Source organism: Mangifera indica, chromosome 3, assembly GCF_011075055.1.
Source record: "Mangifera indica cultivar Alphonso chromosome 3, CATAS_Mindica_2.1, whole genome shotgun sequence".
NCBI classification, from domain to species: domain Eukaryota; kingdom Viridiplantae; phylum Streptophyta; class Magnoliopsida; order Sapindales; family Anacardiaceae; genus Mangifera; species Mangifera indica.
The window spans coordinates 3,001,665-3,018,711 of record NC_058139.1 but is presented as its reverse complement, the minus strand read 5'-3'; the positions used below and the strand labels follow the sequence as shown (position 1 = coordinate 3,018,711).

Here is a 17,047-nt window from a genome sequence, read left to right as displayed (position 1 = left end):
TTGTAAACTCACCAACCAGCTCTCCATAAATAATCACAAAACCCTAAATCTAAAATGTGCGCAGCTCCAGTGGGTCATTTCTCCCCGCAGCAGTTAGGTAGGGAGAAAAGAGAAGAAAAATGACTACTAGGTTCAAGAAGAACAGGAAGAAGAGAGGACACGTGAGCGCCGGGCACGGTCGTATCGGGAAGCACAGAAAGCACCCTGGTGGACGCGGTAACGCTGGAGGTATGCACCACCATAGGATCCTGTTCGACAAGTACCATCCTGGTTACTTTGGTAAGGTCGGTATGAGATACTTCCACAAACTTCGTAACAAATTTTACTGCCCTGTTGTCAACATCGACAAGTTGTGGTCGATGGTTCCTCAAGACGTTAAGAGTAAAGCCACCAAAGACAACGTTCCCTTGATCGACGTTACACAGTTCGGTTACTTCAAGGTTTTGGGTAAAGGTGTTTTGCCTGAAAATCAACCCGTTGTCGTCAAGGCCAAACTCGTCTCCAAGATTGCGGAGAAGAAGATTAAGGAAGCTGGCGGAGCTGTTGTCCTTACCGCTTAGGTTTTTTCAATTTAGTAATTTTTATTATAATTTTTATCTTATGAGTAATTTTGGATGCTTTGTTATTGTTTGGGTTTAATGCATTTGGACCATTTCACTTACATTTCTTTCTTGCTTGTTATGTTTGGTTGACATTCATGGCTTTACGATTGTGCTCCTCTCCTCTCCTCTGGATTTATTAGCTAGGAATATTGTGGGTTTTTCTGTATGCATCGATTGCTTGTGCAGTAGGGTGATTTCCCCACATCCGATTACGCCCTTTCACAGATGATGTTAAGCTTTAAAGCGCTGGGATTAGGTTTAGGTTTTAAATTCTTATTGGACTAACCCCGAGTTGAGTTGGTTGACCTGTCGGGCCCAACTTGGAACCGCAATTTTTGGATCGTGGATTAGGTAGAGGCTTCTGAAGCTGGCAGTAGTGGGTGGCAATCTCTCAGTTAGTTTTATTTTTTTATATCGTTAATTAAATTATTGAATTAAAATTAATAATTATTTTTTTAAGAAATATCCAAACCTATTTTATTTTTGGATCTGATTATGATAAAATAAATAATCACTCTTTAATTAGTTTATGAAAGACAAATTACTGTGGTGTTATAAGAATAAAAAAATAATTTTTAAATAAAATGCCTTAAAATTTCTTAGTGCAGAGCAGAGAAAACCAACCATTGCTTGTAGAAAAGTTCAAATGTGATTCATCATGTAATCTACCAATTCACTTGCTTCAACTCTATTATAAGAATTTTCAGTAACCACTCTCAGGCACTTCAATAATTGACGAAAACAAATTAATCATTCATAATGTGAGCCCCACTATGTTTCTCCTGGCTGAGATTAGTATCTTGATTAAGGAAGGTCTTGTTCCTCAATAAGAAGATCTTGGTTGGAGTCTGAAAGGGTTTTTGGTGGGTGAAAAGTAAGCACTTCAGATGCTTAATCTGATTGTTATCTTGAGCCCTGACCTGAGGGTGGGTGGGCCATTTCTTACTTGAAGAGCGGGCCATTAAGCACATTCCTTAAGATTCGTAAGATCAATCAGAAAAGGCAGGCTGAGGGGGGTCTTTTCCCTTTTTAGCCCATGGTTGCATCCGCCCCTGGTTTTACTTCTCATTGTCGGTGTGATCCGTTCCAGATAAACTCAGGCGAATATTTTACCGACAATATTTAAACTTGCTAGGACATGAATTTTCCAATAATGCAATTCCTTGTTAGAAACCCAACATCATCAAATAGAGATAATGCAACACATTGCATGAGCAGTCTTGCAATAAAATTTGTGACTAATCATGTAATATATCACCTATTTATATATCAATAATAATTTAATATTATGTAATTTGATAGTTTTAAATTAAAAAATAAAATAACATTAAATCATATGATAACATATTATTAGTACTTAAATTAGTATTTATTATAAATACACATTATATTACTCTCTATAAAATACTATAAATACTCTCACTTTGTACTACATTTATATTTATTATAAATACACATTATATTACTTTATAAAATACTATAAATACTCTCTCTTTGTACTGGATTTGTATAAGAAAAGAAAGAAAAAAGGGAAAAAAAGACAATTTTTCACCCATGTTTAGGTGAAATGACAAATATATAGTCATGGTAGATGAAAAACTCAAATACCCACTTAAGTTTTGATCTGTTAAGATATACTCACAAATTTTTTGTTAAGTTTAAGGGGTAAAATTATTAATTTATTAAAAATAATTAAAATTATATCTCATTTTCTTCTCTTGGTTTGGAAAACTAATATTTTTCCTTTAGATTAAGTTTTAAAAAATTCATTTTTTCCCCATAAGATACCAAACTGAAATCCAACCACTTTCTCTGATAAACAGTGGACTCATGGAAGAAGGACAAGACAAGGTCATCCAGAGAATACCTCTGGACAATGTTTCGTCTTCCAACAATGTGTTGCATATGCTGGTTGCAAGTGGTAAGAGGGAAGAGTGAAAAAAAAACTTAGGGATTTGGGGAGAGGGGAAGTCACTTTTCAAAATTTAGGTTTGAGGGTTCAATATTAATTTTTAAAATCTAAGAGGAGAAATAAAATAAAATAATATATTTTTTTAATATTATTATTAAATAACGGTTTCACTCTTATATTTAAAAAAAATTTTAACTACAATTTATGAATGAAAAGGTGTTAAATTTTTTATCTATCGTAAATATATATATATGTATATATATATATATATTTGTTATTTCATCAAAATTTGGATGGAAAATCATCCTTTTTCCAACAAAAAAATCCAAAGAAATTTCTAAGAAGTTTGTCAAATATCAGAATAGTCTTACAGCTCCCGGCTCTTTCATTTTGACGCTTTTCCTCTTATCCATTAATTTACTGTCTTATCAAAAACATTCATGGAGGATAAGTAAACAAACTAAAAATGTACAAAGCGTTACGTGATAAACACAAATTAGGCGGCCGAATTGGGTTTAGTTTAAAATTAGTCAATCGATAATACGTACACATAAACTAATATAAAAAAGAGTGATTAAATTTTAAATATAAATGTTAATATATTAATTTTATTTTATAATTAATTTAAAATTATTTAATTATATAATAATTTAATAATATTTACCTTTTTATTTATTAGTTAATAGTAATATACTGTTGATTTGAGAAGACCCAGTCCGTCTGGCCGGCATTAATTTTTGATTTTGACAGCAACAATTCCATTTATATAATGCTTATTGGCCATTGCTTACCCTGTCCTCCACTGAGATTAAACCTGCTTAATTAATTTAATTTATACCCATAATTAAAATTATTAGTAAAGTTCTTGTTTCACTGTGACCGGAATCTGGGTACCTTAATTTTCCTTTCTTTTAATTATTTTTTACTTTAATGAAGTGGTAGGGACAACTATAAATAAGAGCCTTAACTTTTTGTTGAATATATATATTTCATATGGGTTATCAGTGTGTGGCCACAATCCCTACAAAGGCTGAAATTTTAAAAGCTTATATTGATTTTGCGGAGGTTGGTGGGGAAGATGACTCAGCTTTGATTAAAAAAAGATGCATCTTTTTCAAGTGGATACCTCATAGGTTCCACCCTGAGAATGACTTCAAACTTTGAATAATTATTAGGGGAAAATTACCTACTTAACTCTTAATTAATCATATTTAGATGACTCTGCCTCTACCTCTACCTCTACCTCTAATCTCAGACTGACTCATTAATAATGTCCTCAGATAACTTCTCAAAATCAACATGTTCAAATGCCTGAAGTCTTTCCTCTTCATCATCATCATCATATTGGTGTTCTTTTCTCTCTGTAATTTTTCAACCATTCAAAGCTGAAACTTTTGGGTAAAAAATTAATGGAATTTAAAGCAGATCAGATGTACCTCCCTGTAATATCACCTGGGCTTTTCTTTCTTTTCAGTAAATAACAAAAGACAGTAATGGGCGTGGGTCATTGTTCATTATTTTATTTAAGGCCGAATTACTAATTCCTACCCAAGCTTTGATAAAGTGACAGATTCCTACCAGTTAAATTTGAAAAAATTAATTTTTCATCAATATGTTGAAAGTTTTTACAAATTTTGTTAATATTTTAAATAAAATTAATGAGAAGGTTGAAAAAAAAAAAACCCCAAATTAAAATATTTTATTTCTAAAATTTTATTAAATAATTTTGTACACATATTTATGTTAATTTTGATTAAAAGTAATAAAAAATTATTGATACAAATATAGATAAAAATATCAATGATATATAATCATATGTTTGAAATAAATTATAATTTTTGAAAATATGAAAAGTGCTAATAAAATTTTTATGGGATTTTGAAATTTGAAATTTGTATGGGGTGTTTTTGAAAAAAATTACAATTTTAATATATTCCTTAATAGTTTAAAAATTGATAGTTATATCCTTAAAATATATAATAAATAAATGATGTAAATATCATATTACAAGTTATAATATATTTTCAAAATATATAGAATTAATATGATAATATTCTAAATAAGATATAAAATATTTATGTACCCTAATAAGTTTAAAAAAATAATATTGACACCTTATAATATTTAAAATGATATAAATACTTATTGATTTTTAAAATTATCCGATGGGTGATAAATTGATTTTTCCAAATTTGATGGAAACAGTACATCAAACCTTGGGTGGGAAATAGATATTTGGCCTTTATTTAACCAGGAAATGTGCGGAAAGTGGGGAGATATTTTGGCCCTTCCCTTCATCAGAACCTGATCGCCCTATCATCTCCAACCACTTATCTTATTACCAGCAACTTTGATAAGCCCACAGTTTTATAATTAAATAAAAAAACAAAAAAAAGATAAAATATAAAGGGTAAATCCAAAATTCCAAATCTTGACTTATCCCTTCGAAAATAAAAAAAGGGATTATAAAAATATTACAACTTGTTAATATGCACGTGGCTTGCTGTGGTTTCCAAGTATACATGAGCCTAAACCCTGCAATTTAGCGCATTAGAGCGCTCTCTCTCTCTCTTTCTCAGTCTCTCTGAATCACACTCTTCACATTCATCGTCTATTTACTGTTGTTGCAGTTTGTTGGTTATTTTTTTTATTGGAGAGAAAGAAGGAAAAGAAAGAAACTTGTGCTTTGAAGGGATTGTGAGAGGAGAGCAAATAAGGCAATTTGCTAGCTGTATGTATGTCAAAAGATTTTAAAGAGAGTTACTACGGTGGATTTGGAGAGATTGATAACCCTTTGCAATGGCCTCAACTTCGCAAAAGACGACGCTTTGTTCTTCAAGAAACGATTCTTCTTCCCTTCCTCGAGAGGCTGCCGCCTCTGCTTCTCTGGTGCAAGATTGGACTGTTGCCTCCAGTGATCAACCTCCCAAAAACCCTTCCATCGCTTCTCTGATTCGCCCTGTTGAGTCTGTTTCTGAACCTCCCTCAAACCTTTCATCAAAGGGTACATTCTTTCTCCGTTTCTGTGTCCTTTGTTTCGTTTTAATGTTTCTTTTGATCATTTTCTCGGATCATCTTGATGTGAGATTTCTTTTGTGTCTCTTTATCTGTTATGTTGGATTGTTTTCTCATGAGTTTGCTTTTATTTATTCTTTATTCTTTATGGGGTGCTAGAATATTCTTTCAGTTTGATTATTTATCTCGTATCAAAATCGATTCCTGTATTATAAAATCGGTTCTTGGAATGATAAGATTTTAAAAATTCAATTATAATGGTAACTTTGACCTTCCGTGTTCAATGAGGTAAAACATTTTTCAACTTTGTTCTTTTTTAATGTTTAAACGAATAAAGAAATGTAATACCGTATATATTATTGGCATGCCTACTTGACTGATAATTGCGTATGCTAGTTGAGGTCCATTTCTTTTTGCGCCCTTTCATTTTCACCTTCATAATGAATGGTAAATTTACTTGCATTGAATGGGAATTTGGGATACAGATAATTATTCTCTAGCATAGTTTGTTCACTTATACCTCGTTGGTTGAATAAGGTTCTCACTTTGTATCTGCAGGAATATCAGTCATGCCTAGGCATCAAACCAGCCATCCTTTGGATCCTTTGACTCCGGCTGAAATTTCTGTTGCAGTGGCAACTGTCAGGGCTGCTGGAGCCACTCCAGAGGTTAATACTCTTTTAGAAGATATGCTTTTGTATCAAGAAGTTCTTTTGACAGGTTCTCTATGAGTTTGTTGTTGATTTACTAATGAAATAAGGAGCTAACTACTCTTCTTTGCAGGTCAGAGATAGCATGCGTTTTTTTGAAGTGGTTCTCTTGGAACCTGATAAACATGTTGTTGCATTAGCAGATGCCTATTTCTTCCCCCCTTTCCAGCCATCACTGCTTCCTAGAACCAAAGGTGGTCCTCTAATTCCCATTAAGCTCCCTCCTAGGCAAGCTAGACTTGTTGTATACAACAAAAAGTTAAATGAGACAAGTGTATGGGTTGTTGAGTTGTCACAAGTACATGCACTCACTCGGGGTGGACATCATAGGGGAAAAGTTGTATCATCACATGTTATTCCAGATGTTCAGCCTTCAATGGTATGTTTTTCTTAAAGTAATTTGATCTTGACTTGTCTCTCATGTCAAAACATATGGTGTTAAGTTTTCCTGAAGATTTCAGTTCTAGATCTCTCAAACCGGACTTTCTGTTGCTTTAACTATTCACAGGGTAAAAAAATCGAAATTGTGTATGCTGTATTATTTTCAGAAGATTATTCTTGGGAGTTCTGCATGAATAGTACTAGACATTCTCTAAAGGACTTAAGGAATCAAATTTCCTGGGAACTGTAATTTCTGTGATAATAGTTCACTTTATTCATAAATTATGCCGTTGAGAGGAAGTTTACAATTTCGATTGTGGGGTCAGTTTTGTAGGTTGTTTAGTACCATGATTAGGAGCTACCGCTTGAATCATATTTCCATAGGGGTAACCTCATGGACCTTATGAACTAGTGGTTGAATTGTTCACCTTCATTTATGCTAAATTGTTACAATTTTGATAACCTAACTCCTTGCTCTTTTCATTCTTTGTTTCATTCTGAAAAATCTTGTTCTCAGTAATATAAAGTAGGTTTTTCAACCCAGAAAAGTGTAATTTTTGTTCATATGGCATGTCAGAAAGGCCTGTTGTAATTTTAGGTAACGACTGTTAATGAATTGCTTCTACCAAACTGGGCTAATAGCTTTTTTTCTTTTATTTTCCTGGTGGTCTTTGGGGATGGTTGTGGGAAAATCATATTTTTTGAAAAATTTATGCTTGAATTCTTTTGTTCAACTCATCAGGATGCCGAGGAATATGCTCAATGCGAAGCTGTTGTGAAAGCCTTTCCTCCATTTAAGGAAGCAATGAAAAGAAGGGGTATTGAAGACATGGATCTTGTAATGGTTGATGCCTGGTTAGTTAGATTTATTCCCTGGTAGTTTGTTAGCAAGTTGCTGATTTGAAAAATACTGTTTTATTTATGAAATGGTTTACAAATTCCACAGGTGTGTTGGGTATTTCAGTGATGCTGATGCCCCTAACCGTAGACTTGCTAAACCTCTTATATTCTGTAGAACTGAGAGTGATTGTCCGATGGAGAATGGTTATGCTCGCCCAGTTGAGGGCATCCATGTACTTGTTGATATCCAAAATATGGTGGTGATTGAATGTGAGGACCGTAAACTTGTTCCACTTCCTCCAGCTGATCCACTGAGGAACTATACCCGTGGTGAAACAAGGGGTGGTGTTGATCGTAGTGATGTAAAGCCTTTACGAATTGTTCAACCTGAAGGTCCAAGCTTTCGTGTTAATGGGAACTTTGTACAATGGCAGAAGGTAGGTCTTGGTTTTATTCAGCTTTTTTATAATTTGTTTTACTATATTGTAAGCATCTTTTTTTTTTTTTAATTTTTGTTTGGTAGTGGAATTTTCGCATTGGTTTCACTTCTAGGGAAGGTTTGGTTATACATTCTGTTGCATACGTTGATGGTAGCCGGGGTCGAAGGTCAGTCGCACATAGGTTGAGTTTTGTTGAGATGGTTGTGCCTTATGGAGACCCCAATGAACCACATTACAGAAAAAATGCATTTGATGCGGGGGAAGATGGCCTTGGGAAAAATGCACATTCTCTTAAAAGAGTATGTAGATCAGTTTCCAGTTTGTGTAATAAATAGTTTTTTGACATCTAATTGTGTGCTATTTTGTTGATTGGATCCAAACTGTGCTAAAAATGTCCTTTTACAGGGATGTGATTGTTTAGGCCACATCAAATACTTTGATGCCCACTTTACAAATTATACAGGAGGAGTTGAAACAATTGAAAATTGTGTATGTTTGCACGAAGAGGATCATGGGATTTTATGGAAACATCAAGATTGGAGAACTGGCTTAGCAGAAGTTCGAAGGTCTAGACGGCTGACAGTATCATTTATATGTACTGTGGCTAACTATGAGTATGGATTCTACTGGCACTTTTATCAGGCAAGTTGAAAGTCACCCTTCTTGTATATGAGATCTGTTTATTTGCCTGGTTCCCTTTTATTGAGCTTCTTTAATCTCTTTGCATTTATTATTTTTTTTCTCTTGTACCGCTAAACTTGCAGTCAATCTTGTTGTTATACCCATATCGGATGATATTATGAATGCATCTGAAAAGATTGAGGTGATAATATTGGTTATTTGTTTTTACAGGATGGAAAAATTGAAGCTGAAGTTAAACTTACAGGAATCCTTAGCTTAGGGGCATTGCAACCTGGAGAATCGCGAAAATATGGTACAATGATTGCACCTGGTTTGTATGCACCAGTTCATCAACACTTCTTTGTGGCCCGTATGGATATGGCTATTGACTGTAAACCGGGAGAAGCTTTGAATCAGGTACACCACTTTGAACTTCAGTTTTTGTTTCTGGTTTCACAATGCTATGTTTTATATATTTGTTAATGAATTATCAGTGGAACCTGCATCTATGATTGGAATTAAAATGTCAATCCACTTGCAAAGTGACCCTTATGCAAAATAGAGATGAGAATTCTAATAACACATAGTGGTCAATGTGGCTTCAAATCTAAGTCCGTGGATGTCGTCTCAGTTTCTTTATATTACCATAGTGATTCATTCCATGACTGCCACTTCTCCTTTTTGAAGACATTGATTAACCATCGAATGTATATAAATACATGCATACATTCATACACATTTGTGTGTGTGTGTTTGTGTATTCTTGTCCAAAGGACTATGTTTTTTTCTCTGATTGAAATGTGCTTTCACTTTTCTGTAAATTGTAATATTAGGTCTTACATGTCTTCTCAGTTCTTTATATTAACATAGTGGTTTATTCCATGACTGCCACATGTTGTTTCCGAATACACCAATTAACCATGAAAAAAATAGAAGAAATGCATGCGTGCATTCATACACAATTGTATATGTGTTTATGTACTCTTGTCCATTGGACTATGTGTTGAGTGTAATGTGTTTTTGCTTTTCTGTACATTATAATATCAGGTCTTACATGTTAATTTCCCACTGATTTTAGGTTGTTGAGGTGGATGTTAAAGTTGAGGAGCCTGGGGGCAGTAATATTCACAATAATGCATTCTATGCTGAAGAGACTCTGCTTAGATCTGAAAAGCAAGCAATGCGTGATTGTAGTCCCCTGACTGCTAGGCACTGGATTGTAAGACATTTCTATCTGCGTTGTAAAGCTTTTCTTATCATTCTGGGCCTTTGAGTGATCTCAGAATTGATTGCTTTTTTAAGATGTTTAAAATTCCTTCTTGTATTCGTTGCTGCATAATAGTGTCTGGAAAAAAAAAAATCTTGTTTATGTTTGCATCATATACTTATTGGATAGCTTCTGTTTCTCCCATTCTTAATTATTATTATTTCATTCTTTTCTGAATTGCTTCCCACTTCTGTTAACTCATACAATTCTTGACCATTACTTTGTATAGCACATTGATGGAAGATTATAAACTGCATCTTAACTTTCGAAACTATTAGGAGTTAAGGTTACTTTCATCTTGCTTTTCCATTACCATTATGCAATTATCAAATTAGAGTATTAACTGACTGCATGATATATTATACTCTAGGTGAGGAATACAAGAACTGTAAATAGGACTGGTCAGCTAACTGGGTATAAGCTGGTACCTGGCTCAAATTGTTTGCCCTTAGCTGGTCCTGATGCCACTCTTTTTAGAAGAGCTGCATTTTTGAAGCATAATCTCTGGGTTACACCATATGCACGCGGCGAGATGTTTCCAGGAGGAGAATTTCCTAATCAGAATCCACGTATTGGTGAAGGATTGCCTGCTTGGGTGGAGCAGAATCGACCTCTAGAAGAGGCCGACATAGTTCTTTGGTTCGTTGAGTATATCTTTTCTCTCTCTTTTTTTTTTTTTTAAATTTATATACAAAAGTCTATTTTCTATGTAATTCATAGCTTTAGTTGAAGTTTTTTGTCTTCTTTCTTCCTTGCCTTATTTTATATAAGGTTACATGTTTGCTAGACTGCTGTTTTACCTGCATGTTAATAGTTGGTTGATTTATAACAGGTATGTATTTGGAGTCACACATATTCCCCGGCTGGAAGATTGGCCTGTTATGCCAGTGGAGCGTATTGGTTTCATGCTGATGGTAATTACCTGGTTAAACCTCTGTGATTGCATAAATCTGAATGTGGTTGTTCAATCTAATGAGATAAACTTTGATGCTGTTTAATGCTTTCAATAGATCTGTGGTCTACTTAGTGTCTGCTCTCAAGTGGTTGCCAAAATTTACATGGATTTCTAGTGATGTTTGCTGTAAACTTATGAGGTTGATATGCATATTGCAGCCGCATGGGTTCTTTAATTGCTCGCCAGCAGTAGATGTACCACCGAGTGCCTGCGAATTTGATTCCAAAGACATCGATGGCAAAGATGGCGGAGTTGCAAAACCTTTAAGGGATGGAATGCTTGCCAAGCTTTGAACAAATGCCCATGGCTCATGATTCAAAGACATTGTTTTTAATTTCAGACCTTGTATCTAGTCTTAGCTTGCATAACATAATCAGGTTTTTATTGAACTAGTCTGTGGATTTGTACATCTTTAGTGTTCAATGGATTTCTCTTATCAAAGTTGATGTTGATTTATATCTTTACTGGCAGATTTTTGTTATGATCATCATCAATTTAGCTTTTTTGACTTCATTACTACAGAATTACACTAAATAATACCCAAAAATATTTTGAATATGACAAGTGGGAACATAGGTGATTGTGAAGCTTGAGGTCTTTGAGCAGGGCTGTAAATTGCGACTCGGTTTGTGTTGAGTCGAACTTAAATTTGATATTTGATTAAGTTTATAAACTTGTAACTCGATTTTGGTATAATGTTAATAAAACTCAAAATATTTTAAAATGTTATGTTTACTTCTTTAAAATTTTATTTTATTATTGGGTTTAAATTGTTTTATTTGAATAAGATATTTTTATTTTGAATTTAAACTTGGGTCTTAAGTCGGCTGGATTGCGGCTGTACTTTGGAGGAGGGCAATTTGTCGATAGATATGTGAAATATTGACCATAGACTTTAGGTTTTAGATTATCAGGGTGACTTGACTTCCAAGTCAATTTGATTACGTTCCGTGCGTAATTTCCTAACATGTTCCTTTATACTTTTCTAAATATTTAATTACATTTTAAGCCCTCTCCTTCCATTCACCTCAGGGAAGTTTTTACATGGATACCCCTGAGGTATAAAATAGATAGGATTTGAAGATGATGAAGATGGTAATCATGGTCCTGATGAGGATTGGATACGAGATAGGCTCCAGCGATGATTTTGGAAAGAAATTTACATTACTTGACTCTGATTTTGCTAGTAAATTTTTTATTAATTTCAATATCCTTATAAGAACCTTTTAGGTATGGCTCTCATCTCATCACTTTCCAACCTGGTTCGGTCCACACTGTTCACTGCTTTTTGGTCCACCGAAAGGCTGTCTCTGAAGCACAAACCAAAACCAAACTTCAAAACTAAGACTCTTCTTCTTCAATTTATCAAACCAACAACAACGTCCCTGTATCTTTTATTTCATTGATTTCACCAAGAAATGGCTATGGCTACTGAAGAAGAAAAATCGCTGAAAGATGAACTTTTCCATACAATTGTACTTGCCGATCGTGTCATCAAGTGGGCACAAGAAGCTGAATCTTTCAAATCGGAGTGTGCTGACCTTGCAAAACAAGTTCAACGTCTCTCTCAAATGCTCCGCTCTTGTGTCCGCCTCTCCACTCCGACCACTTCCAATCAATCAATCTACGAACGCCCTATCCGACGCGTGGCTGCTGACGTCTCCAAGAACCTTGACCGTGCGTTAACCCTTGTTCGTAAGTGTAAACACAGCGGCCTCCTCCGCCACGTCTTCTCCATCTCCACTACCGCTGACTTCAGAAAAGTCTTCAGCCTTCTAGAATCTTCCATTGGCGACATGCGTTGGCTTCTCACAATCCTTGACTCCGACGAAACCAACCTCTCCCTCCCTCCTATTGCCAGTAACGATCCAATACTCGCCTGGGTCTGGGCTTTTATATCCGTCATTCACGTGGGCGAGATTAAGGCCCGAATCGATGCCGCTAACGAACTCGCCTCTCTCGCACGTGACAATAATCGTAACAAAAAGATGATAGTTGAAGAAGGTGGAATTTTGCCGTTACTAAAGCTTCTCAAAGAAGGCACGTCTGCTGAGGCGCAAATCGCGGCGGCTCATGCGCTGATCAATCTCGCTACCGACGAGGAGACGGTGAGGATAATTGTTAGTGTTTTTGGGGTTCCTATAATTGTAGGAGTTTTAGGAGAATGTTCAATGAAGGTTTTGATTGTGGTTGCGACTTTGGTGGCGAGAATTGCTGAGCTTGATTCAGTTGCACAAGAGGAATTTGTTAGAGAGAATGTTACAAGGCCTTTAATTTCATTATTAAGTATGGATATGGTGTTGGATATACCTAAGCATCAACCTCCTAAAACTAGTATTCACTCAATTGTTCAAATGAATAAGCAAATGATTGGCAATTCAGCACATAAATATAATCATCGATCTGGGTCAAATTCAGATGGGAGTAGCCACAGCGGGCAACATAAGAAGGAGAGAGAAGGTGAGACCCCGGAAGCAAAGATTAAGGTTCAAATTGCTTGTTCTGAGGCTTTGTGGAAACTATCTAAAGGAAGTTTAGCTTGTGGTAGGAAAATTACTGAGACAAAAGGATTACTTTGTTTGGCTAAGATTATTGAGAGGGAAAAAGGGGATTTGCAGTTTAATTGTTTGATGACGGTTATGGAGATTACTGCAGTGGCGGAGTCTAATTCTGAGCTTAGACATGGGGCTTTCAAGACCAATTCTCCTGCTGCAAAGGCTGTTTTAGATCAACTTTTGAGAGTTATCCAGGAAGAAAGCGATGCAATGCTGCGAGTTCCTGCCATTAGGTCAGTTGGGTCCTTGGCGAAAACTTTTCCAGCAAAGGAAAGGCGAATTGTTAGTCCTTTGGTTGCATTGCTTGGTAATAAGGATGTAGATGTGGCAACAGAAGCAGCTATTGCTTTGGAAAAATTTGTGTCTCCTACTAATTTTAATCGCGTGGAGCATTCTAAATCAATTATTGAGTGTGATGGGGTTCCGCCTTTGATGAGGTTGTTGAAGGTTAATGATCGAGCACAATTGAAGGGGCTTGTATTGTTATGTCACCTGGCACTGAATTCTGGTGATAGTAAGGCTCTTGAACAAGCAAGAGCATTGAAAGCTATTGAGGGGGCAGCTCGTTCTGTGATACCACAATATCCCGAGTTAAAGGATTTGTTTGCTGAAGCTGTGTGCCGCCTTACTCTTTATCAGGCTGGTGCCCATCCAAATATTCAGTCTTTTGCACCGTAAACACCTTTGTTTAGCAAGTGGAACATGTCATACATAATGAACTTCATGTGTTGTGGCATACTAAGAAAAGACATGAGAGCTTACGAACAAAATCCGTCTATGATGATATTACAGATGTATTTACAATTGAGAATGCTGGTCAGTTGCTTCAGCAATGTGAGTATATTTTGCAAAAATTATCTGTAATTGGTTACACCTATTGTAACAGGATTTTCTTCAAATTTCTTAAGGCATGGAAGAGTTCGCTTGCAAGTAAATTATTTGTGGTTGGAAACTCATGAAGGGAGAGATGATAAATAATTGTGAACTAATTGATTTGCTTCCATATTTTAGTTATAGTTTCTGCTCCTTGTGCACTGAATTGAGATGAAGTGTCCCTATCTTTGAGGCCAAGTTTCTTGTATACTTGCTATTTTTCTCACATCCCTGAGGAATGGAAGTTTGAAGCTAGTCTATTTCCATTTTTTTTGATAAAAACTATTTTGTCAAAAATCAAATTTCCTGCACTTAGTCGGCAAAAGTGTTATCATTTATATGGTCATGATCATTTTAGTTAGTTATTACATTTTTGTTGTTGCCCATGAATTATGATGGTGATGTTTTCTTTAAAATCTTCCTTTGTATTTGGTGTTAGGAAGGATATAGATTGGTTGTGTTTTAAAGATATCTGGTATATATGGCATTGCCCCTTGTGCTTGAAAGTCACACTCAATGGTTCATATTCATCTATCAAATTTTTTATGTGTCACTAAATTTTGATATTTGGTACATGTTATGTATATGAAATACATCCTAATTTTTGCTATGTTGTCGGTAACTCCTTATCTATGGTTGATTTCTTGTATGCTAACTTCTACTAATCTACCTGAAATTTTCATATTGTCGCATGTATTGATTTGAGAAGTGCAATGCTATTATGCTATCCATTTTTTTTCCTCAAGTTCCTTGCTGTGATTGGCTTGTCACTTTCCAAAATATGCTAACTGCAAAAAGATTCTTCTTTAGAAGGAAGATAGGGGGATTGGCCACTACCAGATAGCTAACATCCTGAGTTGTATTTGTATTGTTCAATTCGTTTCTTTCAGAATTTTGTTAATGTGTAATGACCGATACTTCCTGATACGCAATTAGATATGAAAGAAATACAGAAGAGCATTGAACTTGTGGGTAGAAATAGTTATTGAACATTTGACGTGAGAGTAGGGTTCTTAGAGATGGACATTGGACTATGTATGGTATTATCATATAACTTGCTATCCATATCACCCATACACCCAACAAAAGTGAGAGATGGTATCCTGAGGGGTAACTTGGATGATGAAAGTGGGAGTACTTAAGCTAAAGAGCATTAGTTTCAAACGTGTTGGTTGTATATCAAAATTTTACTTTTGATTTATTAGGTATAGTTAAATTTGAGGTTTTACTTATTTGATATAATCGGTTCAGCCTTGTAAAAACAGTTGGTAAAAGATGATATTGGTGACACTGAATTTATAATAACCTCTCAACTCTCATGTCTCTGCCTCTTCTACCATAATAGAGCTAAATTCACATTATCTACTTCCCAACCCACACGTTTGGCATACTGGACATTATCAACTTCAAGCTTCATGCACTTATTAAGCTTTAAGCCTCCCTTGTTTATGTTGCGTTCTGCTTTGGGTAAACATGCATTGGGTTATGGCCTAAATACAAAACCTAATAAGAATTTGGTTTTGAGTTTATAAGAATGATAAACATCATCATCCAATAGTAATAGATTAGTGCTATGGGTAGTCCGTTAATCACACTAACAGGCTTAGTGGGTGAAAATGTTTCATAACTTCAACTCAATTGCCACAGTCATGCGGACATTGATGATGATTTTATGGATTGGGCCAGTCTGAGGTGACCCTTGGTTTTTGTTTCTGGTCAAGAACGTGTTGGGCTTCATAATAGAATTTTCTTTCAGAATTTTCAACTCTCAACTTTCTCAGCAGTGGAGGGGCAGGCACTATTACTTTAAAAGAATTGAAATGGCCATGTGTCTATTTTTCACACGAACTTCAATGAGCTGACAATTTCTACCATTCGGCCAATTGAAAATAATAAGAAAGGTATGGTTCCACCAAACTTCATTAAACCAATTTAGTAAGACTAAAGAAGTTATGATACAAGAAAGTGATTCTCAGCCAACATTTCTTTCTCACACAATAATGAAACATGTGTTTAGAAGCTTTCTTATACATCACACCAATGAACTCTTTTTTCAGAGTCGCCACTAATTGGACAACTTATCTTTAATGAGAAGTTATTTATATATCTGTAACCAAACTTAAAACTTAAGGAACCCATCTAAATCTTTTGATCTTTACTTTTATATAAATAATATTGTGGTTCCTTGCTCTTTCATGTTTAATGTCATTATTGAAGCTTTTAAACCCAATTCAATGGAGTGATTAATTGTCAACACTGGCAGGCAGGACCCTGGTAGCCCCCAATTCTTAGCAAATTTTTAGAGCCAAAACTAAACTGAAAATGTTTATTTCTTCTAACATAATTAAGAAGTTGACATACTTGGATTTTTTTTTCATTTGGGATACAAAAAAATTAGCAACAACTCAGCTTCTTTATTATTATTTTTTTCTTGCAATTAACTGAACTTCAACTTCTCTTCTTTGTTTTTCCTATCATGCTTTGTTGCCTTTTCTCTTTTCTGTTTGTCTAAAGTTCCAATCATTTTGTACTTTAGGCTGCGCTTGCTTGAACTTCTGAAAACAATCAAATTGCTTTACGAAAGGAAGATAAAATATGATCCAAATTCATGAAGCTCATGTTAGTAATGTATTGATTTTGAACTATAATTCTATATGAACTGAATTCTCACTGTTTTTGACACAAGATGTTCAGATGACTTAATTCCTTCTTCATCATATATGAATCTCTACCGCAGCTTGCATGTTCATTTCTTTTATACTTTTAACTGTACATATTTTACTACTAGTTTCATTTTTTCCCAGATCCATGAATTCTTTTGACTCCACAATGAAAACTCCAAGAGAGATTCACATTGTACTACTCTTTCAAGTGTT

The 17,047-nt window shown here is 35.0% G+C and overlaps 3 protein-coding genes across 4 annotated transcripts; all 3 read left to right on the top strand.

Annotated features, from left to right (window-relative positions):
• The first annotated feature begins 37 nt into the window (after positions 1-37).
• LOC123210519 (60S ribosomal protein L27a-3-like) lies at positions 38-661 on the top strand. The gene has a single exon (XM_044628919.1). The coding sequence runs from the start codon at positions 120-122 to the stop codon at positions 558-560; it is 441 nt and encodes a 146-aa protein (XP_044484854.1). The 5' UTR covers positions 38-119; the 3' UTR covers positions 561-661.
• Positions 662-5,039: 4,378 nt separating this feature from the next.
• Positions 5,040-11,213, top strand: LOC123211846 (copper methylamine oxidase-like). Of its 2 annotated transcripts, none has more exons than XM_044630772.1 (12): positions 5,040-5,518; positions 6,088-6,197; positions 6,313-6,618; positions 7,363-7,475; positions 7,567-7,897; positions 7,984-8,199; positions 8,306-8,542; positions 8,753-8,938; positions 9,600-9,740; positions 10,159-10,436; positions 10,621-10,702; positions 10,902-11,213. In XM_044630772.1, exons 1-12 carry the CDS (start codon positions 5,314-5,316, stop codon positions 11,034-11,036), a joined length of 2,340 nt encoding a protein of 779 aa, XP_044486707.1. In that variant the 5' UTR covers positions 5,040-5,313; the 3' UTR covers positions 11,037-11,213. The 2 variants fall into 2 exon arrangements, with proteins under 2 accessions (XP_044486707.1, XP_044486709.1); XM_044630774.1 differs by having other exon boundaries at positions 5,043-5,518; positions 10,159-10,427.
• A 948-nt stretch (positions 11,214-12,161) lies between these two features.
• On the top strand, positions 12,162-13,976 carry LOC123210763. Its single transcript, XM_044629235.1, has one exon. The coding sequence runs from the start codon at positions 12,162-12,164 to the stop codon at positions 13,974-13,976; it is 1,815 nt and encodes a 604-aa protein (XP_044485170.1).
• Positions 13,977-17,047: the final 3,071 nt, after the last annotated feature.

What these genes read in the sequence shown, in the direction of transcription:
- LOC123211846 (XM_044630772.1), top strand. Translation starts at nt 5,314, where the DNA reads ATGGCCTCAACTTCGCAAAAGACGACGCTTTGTTCTTCAAGAAACGAT. An exon ending in CTGCTGGAGCCACTCCAGAG is followed by an intron (nt 6,198 to 6,312) that starts GTTAATACTCTT and finishes TCTTCTTTGCAG; the next exon opens with GTCAGAGATAGCATGCGTTT. An exon ending in GTATTGGTTTCATGCTGATG is followed by an intron (nt 10,703 to 10,901) that starts GTAATTACCTGG and finishes TGCATATTGCAG; the next exon opens with CCGCATGGGTTCTTTAATTG.
- LOC123210763 (XM_044629235.1), top strand. Translation starts at nt 12,162, where the DNA reads ATGGCTATGGCTACTGAAGAAGAAAAATCGCTGAAAGATGAACTTTTC.
- LOC123210519 (XM_044628919.1), top strand. Translation starts at nt 120, where the DNA reads ATGACTACTAGGTTCAAGAAGAACAGGAAGAAGAGAGGACACGTGAGC.